Source organism: Staurois parvus, unplaced genomic scaffold (assembly GCF_062004578.1).
Source record: "Staurois parvus isolate SC_StPar_1 unplaced genomic scaffold, SC_StPar_1.0 ptg001090l, whole genome shotgun sequence".
NCBI lineage: Eukaryota > Metazoa > Chordata > Amphibia > Anura > Ranidae > Staurois > Staurois parvus.
The window spans coordinates 1874299-1891543 of NW_028318886.1; the positions used below are offsets into that span (position 1 = coordinate 1874299).

The following is a 17245-nucleotide window of genomic DNA, read 5'->3' on the forward strand; positions in this document are numbered from 1 at the left end:
TACTGCGGGTGTACCTGGAGTCCCAATATGGCGCGTACGTCGGAAGTGACGTCACCGCGTACCGGAAGTGTCGTCAGGGCGTGCCAACGCGTTGCGTCACGGGTACACGTGACTTCATCAGGGTCTGCCCCTGATGGTGACGTCACTTCCGACGTACGCGCCATATTGGGACTCCAGGTACACCCGCAGTACCAGGACAACATGAGGACTTGCTACATGTTTTAAATCTAATGCGGAAATGTGAGTGGGCATTTTTTGTATCTATATTTTATAATAAAATTACAGTATCACGCTATGGGAAGTTTTTGTTTGTGTCTCTGAGCATCGTCTGGTGGTATACTACCACCATTAAGAGCGGCTGGAGGTGGTTTTGGAATACAGCATTTGAGGTGGAATCTACTGTGGACCTGAGACCGGTTGACATCTGAGGGTTATATCCTATATGTTACAAAGGCGTATTGGCCCTTGCGGTCAGTGCGGGGAGGTGAGGAGGCACTCAGACCATTATAGGATTGTGGCACCAGTGGCACTCTCACGTTTTGAAGAATCACAGTTTTGTTTGAAGTGGACTGTATTTATTCACTTTATCACTTGCTGCAGTGTGGTACCCCTTTGCATGATTATATGTACAAACCATCATAGATATATGGTCACGTTTTTTCCCCATAGGGGACCGGCAGGGGGTTCATCCTTGCATGCATGTTTATTTGTGTTATATATAATTTTATGTATCAGTTTAGGCTTATGTTCATTTATATAAAGGCCCTGAAAAGCTGACTCCAATAGCAAATTTCCCCTCACTTTCATTTATAGTTACAGCTGTCTTTGGGGTAACAAGTGAGGAGGAATCGGTCAGCAATAAACCTGACAGTTGGCTGCAGTTCCACTTTAACTGGTCTACTTACCAAGCAATCAGTAAAAAGAAAAATGAAAAGTGAACTGAAAGCAATAATCAGTTTGCAGAATTTATATGAATTTGAAGTGGCATGAAACCCAAAGCAAACATTTATTGCATTGCAACTTACACATTCTTACATGTGATGGCTGCAGTATTTTTCTTTTTTTCATCTGGTGATCCAGCCAGTAAATCTGTTGTTTTTCAACAGAACAAGCTGTCCTGCAGAAGAAGCACTTAGGGGGATGGAACAAACCATTTGCCACGGGTGCTTACAATGATCAGCTTTTATACATTTATGTAAAACCTTTATTCCCAAAAGGGAAAAAAAACACTGTTGCTGTAACTGCACCAACTCTAGATTGTTCTAGATTCGAGGAGGGTGCTGGAATCTACTGTATTGTGACAACAAGACTCCTCCACTGCCAGAATACACTGATCAGCTTTGTTGCCTATTGGTTGCATGCACTGATCGAAACACAAATTTTCAAACAGTCTTGTTCGAGAGGATTACTAGGAACAGCCAAAAAAGGATTAAACTTTGTCTGGTCCCTGATGAACTGTCCAACTTTCCCCCTAGACCGACAATTCTGCTGTCTAAAGGTGTTTCTGTGCTCCTTCATCCAGAGTGTAGGCACTCTAATATAGGATGTGGGTTACTGGCCAGTTCTCAAGGGGAAAAAGCTTAAGAGAACAAAAACTAATGCAGCCACATCTATGATTGTTAAGCTGCAATATACTGCATTTTTGGTTTTGGGTTTAATACCACTTTAAGTTGTATGTTAAAAAATGAACACAATTCCGTAGTCTTTACCAGAATTCCTCTAATACATCAGGGGCATGTCAGCTAACGGGGAAAGAACAGTGGCTCTGAGGAAGAGGCAAGTCCTTGAAACGCGTCAGTCTTTTGGATGTCTAAACTCCCTATTGCGAACTGTTACTCAGCGCGGTGTTGACCCAGCTGTTCTTTTATGATGTGCCTTGACTATATTGTCGTTTGTGAGTACAACACCTACTTTATTTCTTATTAAACATTTTTTATGGTAATGCACTAGGCCTGTGCGCCCTCTCTTTGTTCTTTCCCCATTCAGTATATTTGGATTCCCCCGGTCCATTTGAGGGCAGCAAGGTGTGCATGTTCCAGGACATTCTTAATGTGGTTGTAGCCTGCATCGAGTCTATCCCCAAGCGCAGGAGCATTTGTGTTTGCTGGTTCTTTGGCATGTCAGCTAATGACCAACACAGCCTGAAAAGGATACATCCAGTCAAATAGCATCATAAAGCTACTCTTGGCGTTAAATGCAAAGGCGATTCCTCGCAGGTCTCTCACCAACCCAACTAGACTTCTCTAGACATAGAAGAGAACATTGTTAAAACAGGTACAGAAAACATTTTCCCACATAATTACCTCTTCCACAGCAAAGCTGGTGGGAAATGGAATAAATGTGGCACCTAGCAACCAATAATTATGAGGAAGCTCCTGTTGCCCAATCTAAATTACCTACTCAGTGAGTCTCCAGGGACAGGGCAAGTGCAGAGACAATGCCAGTGGCTCTGGACCTGGAGAGTGCTCTGCAGCTGACCTAAAAGGATAAGTTCACCTTTGGGAACATGTTAAATGTTCCACCCATTTTAAGGGTGGAACATGTTCCCATTGCTGCAGCCGTTCCATGACTTGCCGCCTCTAGTGACATCGAGTCAGGGATCTTCTTCCCTGCACTCACTGTCATAAGGAGGGGGGGGGGGGGGGAATGCGGCTATGTGGGGTTCCGCCCACATAATTCATTCACAGAGTTCTGAGAATGGGAGAACTGCAAGCTAACAGCCTCAGAGACTGTCGGTACTTGTAGTTCTCCCATTCTCAGAACTCTGTGAATGAACTACCACGGTGTTGTTGAGTGCTCTAGGTAGTTCATAGTTTCTTCCTGTCATTGTGTAACTGCAGACAGCTTCCACGCAGACAATCTGCAGGTGTCCTGCATTGCACCCATGATCTGCTGATCGTGGGTGCAATGCTTTGCAGGTTCCTAGTAAAGAACTAGGTGAACTTATCCTTTAATCAGAACCAGCTTAGAAACTGCCTCGCAGAGTCCAGTACTGAGGGCAAATGTCCAGAGGGATCCGGCTGTCATACAGGCTAACAGTTCATAAGCCAGGCTAATTATGACTGTGCCAGACAGTGGCGAGTTGGAGAGTAAAACCATCAGCAGCTGTTTAGTGAAGAGAAAATAAAAAAAAAAAACCCCAAGAATCTTATTTTTATCTCTCTATCGCTCTCTCTCTCTATATATATATCTATCTATAAAAAAACAGCATAGTTAGAAAAAATTCCATCCTCCTAGGACACCAACGAAAGACTGGGGCATGCTGGTAGTAAGAGGGGCTGTACCTTGGGCTGGCATGCAGATTTTTTGTAGGCCAGCATCCGATGCTCCTGTAGGTGGCAGTATAATACTAAGACTCCTTCAACAGTTGAGAAAGAAATCTTATCAATATATCAGGCCTACACGATGACTGTCTTAGAAGATGCAAAACAAAATATATAGTCAACTGTGACTTCTGCTGATAAAAGGAGAAAAAAAAAAAAAAAAAGTGGTAGCAGACTGTACTGCTCTTCCACTAGTGGGAGAGCTAGAATAGACTAGACTGGATGCACATTTCAGATAAGGAAAGGAACGTGCACACTTATCTGCTCAGTCCATCCTCCAAGAATACTCAGCCAAATGAACAACCAGATTGGCTTAAAGCTTATTGTCTGGTAGGAAATAATAGAAGCAGTTCTGAAATATTTGCTGGGCCACAAATCTACAGGGTAACTAATGTGGGACTCACAGTGACACAATTCACATTACCTTGGCTTCCTGCTCATTAAAGTTGTTGCTGTTGAACATTTGGGCCATTGATTCAAAGGCAGCAGTGAGAGGCATCATGAACTGAGCAAACTGTTCCTCATCCTCTCCTAAAGACAATAAGGACAGTGTAAACACAGCTAGAGGAGAGGGCAAAACTCACAAAACTTAAATAAGGGGACAGTACCTAAGTCCACCATGAGGAGGCGCCCCAGTGCTGTGTAGAAGGTAGTGCGGCAGCGCATATCTGACAAATTTGACTGGCTGTTAATTCCCAGGAAAGAGAAGTGTTCGCTCTGTAAGATAATATAAAGATAATACTTCAGGCCTTGCTCACAAAATGACGCCTTCCACAATTTGCTAACCATTTATCATTTGCATCATAGGAAACTTGTCTTCTGAGTGCTATCCTGGCTTATTTTACCAAAAGCCACATTTACTCAGAAGCAGGAGTAATGTGCTAGACAAGGTAAATCAAAACAGAGCAGCACTAGCTATTGTGAACCTGACACATTTTTATATATGGATGAAAGCTGCCACCATATGCAGCGAGGTTGTGTGCCTGCGGGAACATTACTTAAAAGTGTCAGTTCATCTTTACGGTTTTCCTGTAAAGGTGAATACTGTACTCCCTCCCCAACCTCCCCCACTGACCCTGCTGTACTTCTTCCCGCTGCTGATTTTGAGCTGTCAGAGCTGACTTAGCTGTTCCAGCACTTCTGGGACAAACCAGAGCGATTCACTGTGCCAGCTCCTACCAATCATTATTCGCTCTGACCCGCCCTAGAAGTGCAAAAAAAAAAAAAAAAAAAAAAAAAGAAGGAGAAAAGCAGGGATTTCAAATCTCTAGACTGCTGAACAAGTTGAGTGAGCTGACAGCCAAAGGTAAGTACAGCAGGAACCAGAGGGATGGGGAGGATATACAGCATTCACCTTTACTTTTTTCTGTAGAGGTGAGCTAACCCTTTAACCTATGCTCGGTCTTAGCTGTTATACTGGTCACATACAGCATGTGCTGAGTTATACAAAACTTGAGAAACAGGAAAGTGGAGGTATTTCCCAAACAAACCATTTCCTCCCTCCAAAGCAAACTATTTTGTCTCTATTTTATTATCCAGCATTTTGGCAGTTTTGCATTTAACTTGCTTAGGGTTAAATAGAAAACTAATACAATTATAAAAAAAAAAAAAAAAAAAAGTTTGCCATGGATGTATTTAATAAAAAAATAAAATATTTCTTAATACAACCAGGATAACACTAGAACCTGTCTTTAGCGTTCTGTAATCCCTTGTACAGAAACACTTCTTTGGAGAAGAGGAGCCAGCAGTTAAAGCCAGTCAGGGATCTACTAAATACCATATTTTTTCACAAGGTGTCTAAAAATCCACATGATGGTGTAGTGGGGGTGGGAATTGATACAGGGGAATAAATAGGCATCAAATGATATATTATGTTCAGTTCCACTGCAAGGAAAGGTAGGTGTAATGCTAACCATTCATGATTAGAGTTCTCACATTTACCATGGATACAGGAATCTCCTCTGCAGGCTATAGTATTCCTGAAAGCCCTAACAGTTCCTGCATCTCATAGGATGCAGTCACTGTTTGGTCGATAATTTTCCAACCGGCTAAGTACATTTTTAAATTGACTTTGTTGACTCAGGTGGTGCCAACAGGGCCACCCGCAGTTCAAATTTCAGCCACTTCAGCAGGAATCAAACAAAATTCCAGTTGTGTATGGCCAGCAGAAGTTTTTAACCCATTGCTGCCACCGGCCCTTTAAGAGGATCTAAATGCTGGTAGGCGGCCTTTCCGATCTTGTGACTGCTGTGGTTGGCTGTCTAGGACAGCAGAGAGTGCACAGAAAAGCTGTTCCCCATGGATAAATATCTGCAGTCACTCAGGGTTAAGGCCCTAAGTATAGGAGTACAGTCAGTGGGAACAGGTTGAGTGAACCTAAAATCTGTGATATTCACTGACCAGCACCTCATTACATCCATGGCAGTGGGCAGAGCTGCTGTTTGCTGGAATTGCTTAAATATCAAACTTTCACAAAGAGCTGTGATCAGGTTCTGACCGCTAGAGGAATCCTGAAGCTTCTGACATATTATTACACAGGTTTTAGTAGAAAGGACACTTTAGGCAACTATAGCATGTGATTTTAGCAGCTCCTCATTGTTAACACAATATCCTGATTTTTAATTAGATATTTTGAAAACCTTGATTTACATACTTATATATTAAAATGCCTGCTGGCAAAATTAAAACAAATCCTGTAAAATATAAAAGTAAAACCCACCAAAAAAAAAAAAATTAGCTAAAATTTCTGCATCATGGGGCTCAGAGATCAATGCATGAAAGGAAAAAACAAACATTCTTGCTATTCACAGCAACTAGATTCTCCCTTCTGCTCTTCAATATTGCATCAGACACATGAAAGGGAGATTTGATTGGTTGCTTCTCCCCATACCCATTATTACTTCCCACTGTACTTACTGTGTGGTTGTTTAACATGAACTGAACAGCGCTAAGCTTCACCAGCTTTCTGACACTACTGTACGTGCGAGGGGTTAAGGACAAACACACAGGACAATAAAAAATTATAACTATTTACAGTTGGTTAACATGCAAGACAAGATCAGATATAAACATTGCCATACTTTGGTTGTCAATAGAAGAAACATACCTTAATATGTAAATCTTATCACTAAATCTCATAAAAACTGACATGTTAATGTAATTTTAAACAACATTTTCAAAATTTTAAAATCCGCAGCTTTTATTAAAATACATATCTTCCTGCTATGAAGGTACTGGCTGATACACTCCATTTATAAAGTTACAACACTGTCCCTGTCTACAAAGTGTTTTTCTTTGTCATCTTGTCACATATGCTCCAATGCAAGGGATCAGGAGCACTGATTTGCAACAAAAGATAAAACAAGATGATTTAATAATAAAAAAAAACTGTTGCCAATTGTACTTAAGCAAGCCAAATGTTACTGGGTTTATACTTTAACTGCTTCCTGTCCACCCAGTCTATAGACGGTGGATGGGAACATTTGCCAATGCGGGCTAACGTACTTGCATGTCAGCCCAAATCAGCGGGACATGCGCGGCTCACAGAGCTTGCACCCAGGAGCCCAGCAATCTGTGTGGACAGTAAATCACATTACCGCTGTATCCAGGGTGTTTTACCATGTGACTGCTGTGTCCAATCACATAGTAAACAATAGAAGGTGAAACTAAGCATTGCTTCTCTCTGCTCTCACAGTGAGAACAGAGAACCAATGTTGCAGCCTGTGAGTGTACAGCAGCCTGTCAGACTGCATGTACACTCACAAACTGCTGTGCCAGCTACCCCAGTGTCCTTAATCACTGCCCCGATGTCCCTGCTCACTGCCACAGTGTAGTAATAAATAATGCAGCAAGCCCCTGTCAACTATCCCAGTTCTCACAATACACCATACCAATGTCCTAATCACCACCATACCAGCGTCCTGATCACTGCCATACCCCATACCAGCACCACAATCACTGCCATGCCCCATACCAGCATCCTCATCACCGCCATACCTCATGCTGGCTTCCCCGTCACACCTCACGCCGGCGTCCCCACCATACCTCACGCCGGCATCCCGGTCACCGCCATACCTCACGCCGGCGTCCCAGTCACCGCCATACCTCACGCCGGCGTCCCAGTCACCGCCATACCTCACGCCGGCGTCCCAGTCACCGCCATACCTCACGCCGGCGTCCCAGTCACCGCCATACCTCACGCCGGCGTCCCAGTCACCGCCATACCTCACGCCGGCGTCCCAGTCACCGCCATACCTCACGCCGGCGTCCAAGTCACCGCCATACCTCACGCCGGCGTCCCGGTCACCGCCATTTTCAAAATATATCCCATAATTTGCAGACTCTACAGCTTTCACACAGACTAAATAATATATACTGTTTTGGGTTATTTGTGGCCAAAAATGTAAAAGAATACATTTTGGCTTAAATTTTTCAAGAAAAGTTATTTGCAAAGCTTTATAATAAAAACTAAGCAAAAAAATTTTTTTTCCCCTAAATTGTCAGTATTAATTTATATAGTACAAAATAAAAACCAAGTGGTGATCAAATACCACCAAAACAAAGCTCTGTCTGTCTCAAACAAATGATAAAAATTTCATATGGGTATAGTGAGCAATTGCCAAAGTGTGACAGAGCTGAAAGATGAAAATTGGCCTGGACAGGAAGACTGTGAAAGCGTCTGGACTTGAAGCAGTTAAAAAAAAAAAAAAAAAAAATCACTTGCTATTTCTGCCCATGTACATTTAGTACCCTGGATCCACCCATGTAACCCACATTTAAATTCATTATAGGTGACTTTCTCTTCAATATTTTTCTCTAGAAAAAGTCCAAAACAAAAACCTACATTACCTAAGCCATGACAATCCACCCTGGAGTACAGACAACCTTTTCTGGTATGGCAACTACACAAAGGTGCTGCAGTACACAAATAGTTGCACTCCCATCAGGATATGCATTATCTGTACTAGCATCCTAAATCCTAATACCATTATATTATTTCCATTCTATATAGCCAATTAGAATAAAAACATGGCTTGGCATTCAGACTGTAATGTAACAGGCCCCTGGTGAGTTTGGAAGAACTCGTAAGAGCTCCCCTTCCCAGTAATCTATACATAGTGTAGGATATCCTATAGACAAGTCGTTCAGCAGTTGGAGGGTCTTTGATGTGATGGGTTCGCAGCGCCCCCAGTACTTTAGATTTGTGATTCTGCAGGAAACACAAAAGAACAGGTTATATCTTTTCTTGAGCAAGAGTTTTAGCATTTATAACAAGAGTCAGATGTTTCTGATAGAAACAGGCCTCACATTTTGCCAATAAAGATGCTCAGCACCATTGTTTCATCGTTTAGACCCAACACGTCTGAAAGACGACGGTAAAGCTGCAGCAAAGAAAAAATACATTCTGATCAAGGAATGAACAGCTGGAGAAAGAAATCCACCTACTTCTGAGTCAAAACTAGCCACCCTACTTACCTTGGAGGACTTCTGCACTTGATCCCCAATGTATATTTTCCTAAACTGCTCAAAGAAGCTCAGCATAGAGAGTTCCAGCTTCTCATTGCCAGCCTGTGCGAGGCGGGAATCAGTGAGGTTCATGAGCTGGAGCACTCTGTCAAAGGGACAGAAATGACAAGATAACCGTTAACAAAATCAATTCAAAGAAACTAATGAAATCAATGTGCTAATGCCAGCCATGAGATGTACCAATAGTGAAACAATGCTAAGCTGGCCACAGGCCTACAGAGCATGCCCTTGATGTTGCCTGTGCCTGCCTTTTAAAGTAGTAATGGGATGGAAAATGTTATTGATCAGCAGATAGTAACAAGTGACAAGCTACAACACAACCATGCAGACATTGGCTGTAATTTACATTTCTATTTCTAAGTACATCGGGATTTTAGGCTATTGGGGTACACTGTGAAGATGAAGTGGTACAGTATGTGGGTAGGAAGCCTAGCAGCCAGATCAAAAAGGATTTTTAGAATACCTCTAGGTGGAAATGCTGCATTTTGCCAGTTACTCTGTACTTTGAGATCCCATGTCCCAACATATACGATTGCAAAGCATTCTGAAGTGTAATGTAGCTAAGTGCGCATAAGCAATGGTTTGACAAAAAGAAACACTTACTGAAAAGGTAGGTTGTGCTGAATGTATGTGCTCAAATACTACATGCTGTATTCAGGTTTGACTAGAGTTTACTTTTAATTTGTAAAGAAATCATAGACAGCAAACAATTTAAATCATATCTGGACCAAGTGGACCATTCAATTTAAAGTGTACGTCAGGGCAAAATAAAAGCATTCAGCAGATCTCTCCAATATGTGCACGGTTTCCTTTAAAAACACTGCAAATACAGAAAAATACCTGTTGATGTGTGCTTCTGTGTGGGTCGACACCATGCCTTTTCTACACTAAAATCCCCACCAGTGTTGTCAGTGCTGCCTACTGGAATAACGCTGCCTCTCTTGGTCCCACTCAACATGCATATACGGATTTCATTACTAGCAAAACAATGCTGCTGCCCTGACAACCAAAAACCTTTCCACACATTGAAAAGGAATCTTGGGAGATGTATTTCTGGGGACATGCCTATGTCAACAGGAACTGACCTCCCACAGTGGCTGTCTCTGGAAAAATTTTGCAAGTCTAGTAATGTGATAGGAAGTAATAATAGCAAAAAAAAAAACAAGGTAAATGAAAAAAATTATGCTGGGACAAGCTCTAGACCTGGGGTGTCCAACCTTTTGACCTTCTTGGGCTACACTGGAAGAAGAGGAATTGTTTTGGGCCACACATAAAATACACTAAAAATAAAGTTGGGTACACACAATCCAAATATCTGCCAGTTCAGAGGGACATTCGGTACATGTCTCACAACTGGCTTCTGTTAAACGGGCATGCTGGAAAACCAGCATCCGACCAGCAGTGTGTTCTGTTGGGGGGGAGTGGGTGGGAGTCCCCCTGTTAGAACACAGTAGCAGAGTGGGGGAAGATTGTTGAACTAACACGGCATGTGTTAGTACAACAATCTGTCCATTTTTTTTTTGTTCAGCCTAAGAGGTATAAAAAAAAAAAAAAAAAAGACTGTGTACCCAGCTTAAGGAGATTGCTGATGAGCAGAGGGGTTGTGGGCTAGGGGCTTTTGGGGGAAGGGGTTGGTGCAACTCTCCCCAGCACCCCCCTAAATCTGGCCATGAGGCACTTACTTGCCTGGAGAGTCCCTGCATTCTGTGCCGCCAGAGATCCCTCCAGATGTTTCTGTGCTTGGCTTGTCTGTGCCATGCGCAACATCTTAACTGTCTTTGGCCGCATGCGGCCTGCGGATTGGACACCCCTGCTCTAGATGGAGGTGGGAAACTTGGAAGTAAATTATGGCAATGCCTAAACTTTGTATGTACTTCACTAGTGTATGTAACTTGTATGTACTTAAACTGCAGTCACACAATAAATTCAGTCACTTTTTATATACCTAACAATGGAAATTCTGAGAGGAAACCAGGAGCAGGCTCAATTAATGCAATCGTGTCACTTGTGGGAGCTGTACTGAATTCAGGAACCCAGCATTAGATCATCTTGCTAGGAAAGATCACTTTCAATGTTGTTCAATTTACATCTACTTTTACTCTGATTGTTAGATTCTTAACATACATCTGAGACCTTGATAACTTCACCGCTGTGCTTGCATCTTTTACAATGAAACCTACCGACATACTAATTCTCCATCCATGGCATCTTGTTCATCAGTGCTGGCAAATGAGACTCTACCTCCAATCACTGCCCCAATGATATAAACCAGCCAAGTGAGGCGACCTGCAGAAGGAGGCAATAAAATGACTCGAAAGCAAAAGAAATAGAGTGCCAAAAGAAGAGAGAAATACTGGTGCTAGGTTTACAACTTATAATCCATAAATGGGCACTTTATTTTTTTGGAATGCAAGAAACATATCCAAAGGTTTGGTCACTGTTTGGACTTGTTTGCAAAAAAAAAAAAAAAAAGGCTGAAATGGCTTAGCACATTTTGTGAACCATGCCTGTAAAATTAATTTTTATTGAGAATGTTGATACATGCTAACACTTTATACAAAAGTTGTAAACTAGTTCAAACCAAGATTGGAGAAACATGTTTACCAGCCTCCACATACAAAGGAATACTATGAGCAAGACAAACAAGTTTTTTTGGCATGTACACTTAAGATTCTCACCCTCCTGCACAGCCAGCTCCATACTTGGAGCCGATCCACTTTGAAGAAGTTCCTGATAGGTCTGTGCTGATTGGTCAAACAGCTGTACCAAGAGTGCACATGTCTTGTCATATTCGCAGCGCCCAATGGTGGAAAGCTGATCCAGCTGTTGCTGCACCAATCCTGCATCGTCAAGAGGATCCTCCAAGCCATCCCTGCAGAGATATATCAGTTAGATGAAGGCTTTTTACCTTAATAGTAAACCCAATAAGAACCGACATGTTATACAAAATGATGGCCCCAGTACTACGATTTTATGGCCTAAAATATCTCAGGGAAACTAGGAGCAATTTCACTGAAGGTCCTTCCCACATGACAAAGTACATCCAACATATAAAATGGCAAAAGCCAACCTGAAATTCAAGGAGAATAGAAAACAGTGTTTATTCAAACAAACGGTGCAGCAAATTTAAGAGTGGCAGTCTTACGAAGTAGTCACCACTGCAAAACCTACTTTACATATGCTGTTTACTTTGCAATCTGTACAAATAAACAAACTTTTGGTACCACTGAACTGCAGGCCGCATTTCACTTCTTTTCTTACACATGGTTCATATAATAAACCCATCCTTACAAACCATTAACTCTCCAAGGAAGTTAGGCCACAAAGTGCAATCTAAAATGAAAAAGAAGCTGCTGTATATGTTAGGAATTTGGTTTCTACAACCCAAGCTTATCCTTTTACCTGAGGATTATGTGCACAGACTCCAAGCGGGACGTAACATAGGCTTTTGTCACCTCCGGAGTGTATGTCTCCAAGAGATGCGGCTCCGTAGCCTTCACATATGGCACAGATGCTGCAAGACGCTGCCATAGACTAAGGAGGTAATGTACTGAATTCGGTGCAAATTCCCAGTGCTGCAAGACACAAAGGGACATACAAATAAGCTGTTCATGCAACGTGCAAATTAGTGACATGTCCATTAGATATGTATTAAGTGGTAGTTGCATACTAAAATGTAAGAACCACTAATAACAGTGATGTTAGATGTATTATTTACCCCCTACTGCTGTAATGAGTGCTGGGAGAAGCAGTAAAGCTGATCCCCAGCTTTATTTTCACTTTATATAGTTTATTTGGGCTAAGCTGGCCTAAAAAGACTATTTACTACACTAACATGTATACCCATTGAGCGCACTGTGTGAACTGTATGTAGTCTCAGCTATGTACATACAGTATACAGCCTTGTGTTCTGGGTGAGACAAGACCTTCCTGTCTCACACCCAGAACAAATTAGAGTTGGGCTGAGCATTGCTCAGCCATTTATATTCTATGAACACAAAGCTTCCTCTAACTGGGTCAGAGAGGTGGGCTGATCACATCAAGCTGATGTCACAAGAAAAATGCAAAAGGTCCTGGAGTGTCAGATTAGTGACTGAATGGCGATCAGTATGTGCCTGTGAGCAAGCAAGACCATGAGCAGATAGTGGAAAAGGAATACCTTCCATTGGCAGTGCGTTTTCAGTGCTGTCACTCTTACAGTAGAGCTCTTGACAGTGAAAACATTCTATTGAATTTAAACAAGACATTTTGGCAATGGCAGTACTCTGGATGTCACTCGTGAGGGAAAATCTCCCCAATAAGAACATGTACAGCAATAAAACAAACATTCTCCCCTACGCTATCAAAAACTTGTTAGGCTATAAAGCCAGGTCCAGTTTTAAGCACTATGCAAAGTCACATTACAAAATCCACATTTACACATCCAGCAGGAGGCAGTGTTAATTTCTGCAGCATCCATACCTACCTGCAGGCTGGTGACAGTAAAGTTAGCAATAAGCCTGATGACCTCTGGGTAATTCTCTACTTTCACTAGCTCTCCCAGCTGGTAATTACTCTTCAGTCGGGCTAGCAATCGGCAGAACTCATGGTAGTTATTGGGGTCAGCCAGGCTCTACAAGACAACAAAAAGTGACTGTAGCTAGTTTACCAGTTAGCAAAATACATGTAAATCATCTTTAATATCATTCCAAAAGTTTTAAAAAGATTCCAGCATTCTGCAGAGCTTTCAGAATATTTCTATACAAAGCATGAGGAGTGCATCATAGTGGAGATAGATTTAGATTACAGAGCTTTGTGAAGACTTCCCCATTATAGGATCTTTCACGTACTTACTTGAGGGTTCTCCAAGATCCTCTTCACCCCATCCACCAGATGAGAGAGGAACTTGGCTCTTTCTGCGTTATTAAATAAGGAACGTCTCACAGATGCAATCTGTACCAGACAGGAGAGGACCTGAACAGAAAAAGATTGTGTAATAGAACCTGTAGGACAAATGTTGCCACCACAACCCCTTGCCAGATCCCCCAATTAGTACTCACCAATGGGGAGAAGTTGGGAGGAATGGAATGATACAGGTCAAAAAACAACTGTAGTGTAGAAGAGTCCAGGAAGGCTGCAGAGGCAAAACAGAAATGATGTTATTCATGAATATATTGGTTCCCAGCCCAAATCCTCATATTAAAACATTTGGCAAACCTAAATAGACCATCCTCTAAAAGTGGATTTTTCACTTTCAACAAGAAAAAAAGGAAAACCCTCTACTAGTGGGCAGATGCCTGTAGGGTTATCCCTCTCAGTTTTCTGATGAGCAGCTGTTTCATGATCACATTAGTCATTAATGCACTGGAGCATTAGAAGCTGCTTAACTCTCAGAAACCAACTAAAAGCAACAGGGTTTCCGGATCAGAGCTATGTGACTTATTCAGCTCCAACCAATCCAGCAGCCCAAGAATTGATTTTGCACAGTCACCAAGGATGTCCAAATGGAGAAACCCCTGCTTATCAATAATCAACCACCAAAAATGTGGTGCCTATATCATGGTTGAAGGCAGAAAACCCCTTTAAAACTCCCGCTACCTTGTAACCCACCTGAGCGCCAACTTGTGGGAATCTGTACTGTACAAAGATCATCAGAAGACTCATCTGTGGAAGTGCCGATAAAGTCAAAGTTCAGACAATTGTGTGTAAGTTTGAGGAGCTGCATGAGCAGGTCATGCTGAGACCCATCAGACAGAAGCAGGGATTTGCCAGATGCCTAGAAACAGAGAAGAGAAACCTTACCATAAATCACAACTTTTAAGACTGATAGGAGGCCAATATTCAGAACATTTCTCCACTGGTAAAAAATATCAACAAATACAAAAAATAATTTTAAAGGTTTATTGTACCTTTACTTTAAAAGGTATAAAGTACAAATCTCCTAGTCCCAGGCTCTACAATTTAGTAGTCTTGCTTGCCCAGGGACAGGGTAGTGTTTGTAGTGAGAGAATGTAAGCATTGGGAACTGGTCTTTTCTAGATTAGTAGATTGCTTCTAAGCCCCAAACGAAGACATTGGTTTGAAGAAATGAAAGCTGGACTCAAGGCAGATAAAAAATGATAAAATACACAATTAATGCAGCTCTGTATTTATAAGTAACTCACGGCAATCTGCTACACAACAGAACTCAGACTAGAACAGAGAGGAGCAGGACTGAAAGCCAATCAAGTGTGCTGCATGCAAATGTGTTGACAAGGAATATGCTGAAAAGGACCTGAGTGAGTATAGGAACAACTGCTTTTGTTAAAAAAGTATTAAAGGGCTATTAATGCATTGTTTTTTCTAAATAAAATGGATGTCATACTTACCTGCTCTGTGCAATGGTTTTGCACAGAGCAGCCTCGGCCCTCTTCTTCTCAGGTCCCCCGCAAGCGCTCCTGACTCTTCCCCCTTGACCAGTGCCGACAACAAGCCGCTTGCTATGAGGGTACAGGTACATGCTCACTCCCGAGCCACACTCTGTGTCCATAAGACACAGAGCTGCAGCTCAGCCATGCCCCCCACTCTCTCCTCATTGGCTCACTGGCTGTGGGAGTCAATGGCTCCTGCTGCCATGTCTCAGCCAATGAAGCGAGAGAAACACGGGACAGCCGAGGCTGCCATACTCTTCGCTGGGTCGAGAAGAGGCTTAGGTATTAGGGAGGCTGAGGGGGGAACAGCACATAGGTTTATTTACCTTCATGCATAGAATGCATGAAAGTTAAAAAAAAAAACAAAAAAACAAAAAAAAAAAAAAAAACAAAAACATCTTTTGCCTTTACAACCATGATGATATGAGTCACATCATCACTGCATGGCAGTGTCACATCAGTCACATCATCACTGCATGGCAGAGCAGGTGCTGAAATGTACACCAAGCATGCACGGCTTAGCGTATATTACAGCTGACAGGCAGAGGGAAAACATTTACAACAGAAGAGACTGACAGGGTCTATTTTCTCTTAAAAATACCAATTGTCAGCAATTTCTTAAAATTTCAGTTTAATACCACTTCAACTGTAAGTGGTGGCTGGGATATGTAGTGGAGCTTTGTAGATGTCAAGAATGAATGGAAAAAATTTATATCCTGTAGAAAAATATTTAGCTGTGTGATGAAAGTTAAACTTCAAATATACAGTACACTTTATTCATAAAAACAAAGACTTCAGACAGAAGTCTGTATTAGGCAACATGGAAAGCAGCATGGAAAGAAATGCAAAAATATTACTGCCTCACCTGTTTGAGCAGATTACAGGACAGGGTGAAAATATCGAACAGCGATGAGTCTCGAAAGGATGAGGCAATTTTGCGGTGCTTGGTCAGAGGGTGGGTGGCATCTGCCTGTAAAGAAACCATAAAATCTTCATCTGTTAATTATAGACTATAATGGCATGCTGCCAGCACCTCAAAAATCCACTTAGATTGGTCATGCTGAGCTGCAGTAATCCATTCCACTATAGGTTTCCTTTTCTGAATTAAGACTAAAAAGGAGGGGAAAAAAGAATTCTTGTGTTCTATTTAGGGACTATGAGCAATATCCATTAACATATATCCCTGTTATAAGGGTCTTTAACTTTGTGACATTGGTGGACATTTGTATAACAATTGCTGCTTGCAAAAGTGAATGTACTGTGCAAGTTTCCTGACACCTGTGAAAAAAACAAAAGAAACACCCACAGTCCTGTAGGTGTTGAATCCCTTGAAGGTCAAGGGAAGAGAAACAAGGAGCTACATGTTGCAAAGCACTCTATTAGATGCCTTATAGCAGGAATAATCCTGCTGTTATGCCTGATAATATGTAATGGTAACTTTCTCGTTCTTGTCTCACCAAAAAAGGGCCTTTTTATTTTTTCACCAGATCTGACTTGGTGATAAACTTGGGGAACTTTTCCCCACATTTATCATAGTGATAAAGCACTTGTGTCTACTTGTGTTCTCTGTTCTTATCACCAGGAATACATGACGAAACGTGGGGATGAATTATTCCCGATTTTCAAGTTCCTAATCAATTTATCACCATTTATTAAAAACCTCACTATGGGTTTATCACCATGTAGGCAATGAAAGGTAATATTGCTGATCACTGGCCTTGTACAATATATTAAAAGTACATCTAAATGTCATCCAGTTATGGTTTACATCTATTTCAATATATGCCTGCATATAAGCATTCTTTCTGGTTTTTCTTATGAATGGGCAGTTCTGTAGGTAAGATGACAACTCTGAAATCAAACTTTTCTGATACATCACAATGCACTGTCTCACCCAAACTGGGAAAGCTCTTCTATGTTATTAAACAATTGAAACAATTGAGTGCTGTCCGTGATACTTTATTTGCACTAACATACAATTTTGAGGACAAGCTTTCGGGGAATGTC

The 17245-nt window shown here is 41.8% G+C and overlaps 2 protein-coding genes across 2 annotated transcripts in view; one reads left to right on the forward strand and one right to left on the reverse strand.

The window, feature by feature from the left end:
* The window catches only part of PBDC1 (polysaccharide biosynthesis domain containing 1), a 44533-nt gene extending 42584 nt beyond the window's left edge, over nucleotides 1-1949 (forward strand). The window contains exon 6 of the mRNA XM_089658720.1: nucleotides 1732-1949. Within this exon, the coding sequence (XP_089514846.1) occupies nucleotides 1732-1769 (38 nt within the window). The 3' untranslated portion in view covers nucleotides 1770-1949. The remainder of the gene's footprint in view (nucleotides 1-1731) is intronic.
* The window catches only part of XPO7 (exportin 7), an 87298-nt gene that overhangs the window by 15976 nt on the left and 54077 nt on the right, over nucleotides 1-17245 (reverse strand). Inside the window, exons 6-20 of the mRNA XM_089658709.1 lie at nucleotides 16104-16208; nucleotides 14439-14604; nucleotides 13889-13962; nucleotides 13683-13802; nucleotides 13315-13461; nucleotides 12252-12424; nucleotides 11528-11721; nucleotides 11030-11135; nucleotides 8799-8934; nucleotides 8631-8704; nucleotides 8452-8532; nucleotides 6240-6303; nucleotides 3932-4040; nucleotides 3748-3854; nucleotides 2155-2243 (exon numbers count right to left, since the gene is read on the reverse strand). Coding sequence (XP_089514835.1) covers nucleotides 2155-2243; nucleotides 3748-3854; nucleotides 3932-4040; nucleotides 6240-6303; nucleotides 8452-8532; nucleotides 8631-8704; nucleotides 8799-8934; nucleotides 11030-11135; nucleotides 11528-11721; nucleotides 12252-12424; nucleotides 13315-13461; nucleotides 13683-13802; nucleotides 13889-13962; nucleotides 14439-14604; nucleotides 16104-16208 — 1745 coding nt within the window. The remainder of the gene's footprint in view (nucleotides 1-2154; nucleotides 2244-3747; nucleotides 3855-3931; nucleotides 4041-6239; nucleotides 6304-8451; nucleotides 8533-8630; nucleotides 8705-8798; nucleotides 8935-11029; nucleotides 11136-11527; nucleotides 11722-12251; nucleotides 12425-13314; nucleotides 13462-13682; nucleotides 13803-13888; nucleotides 13963-14438; nucleotides 14605-16103; nucleotides 16209-17245) is intronic.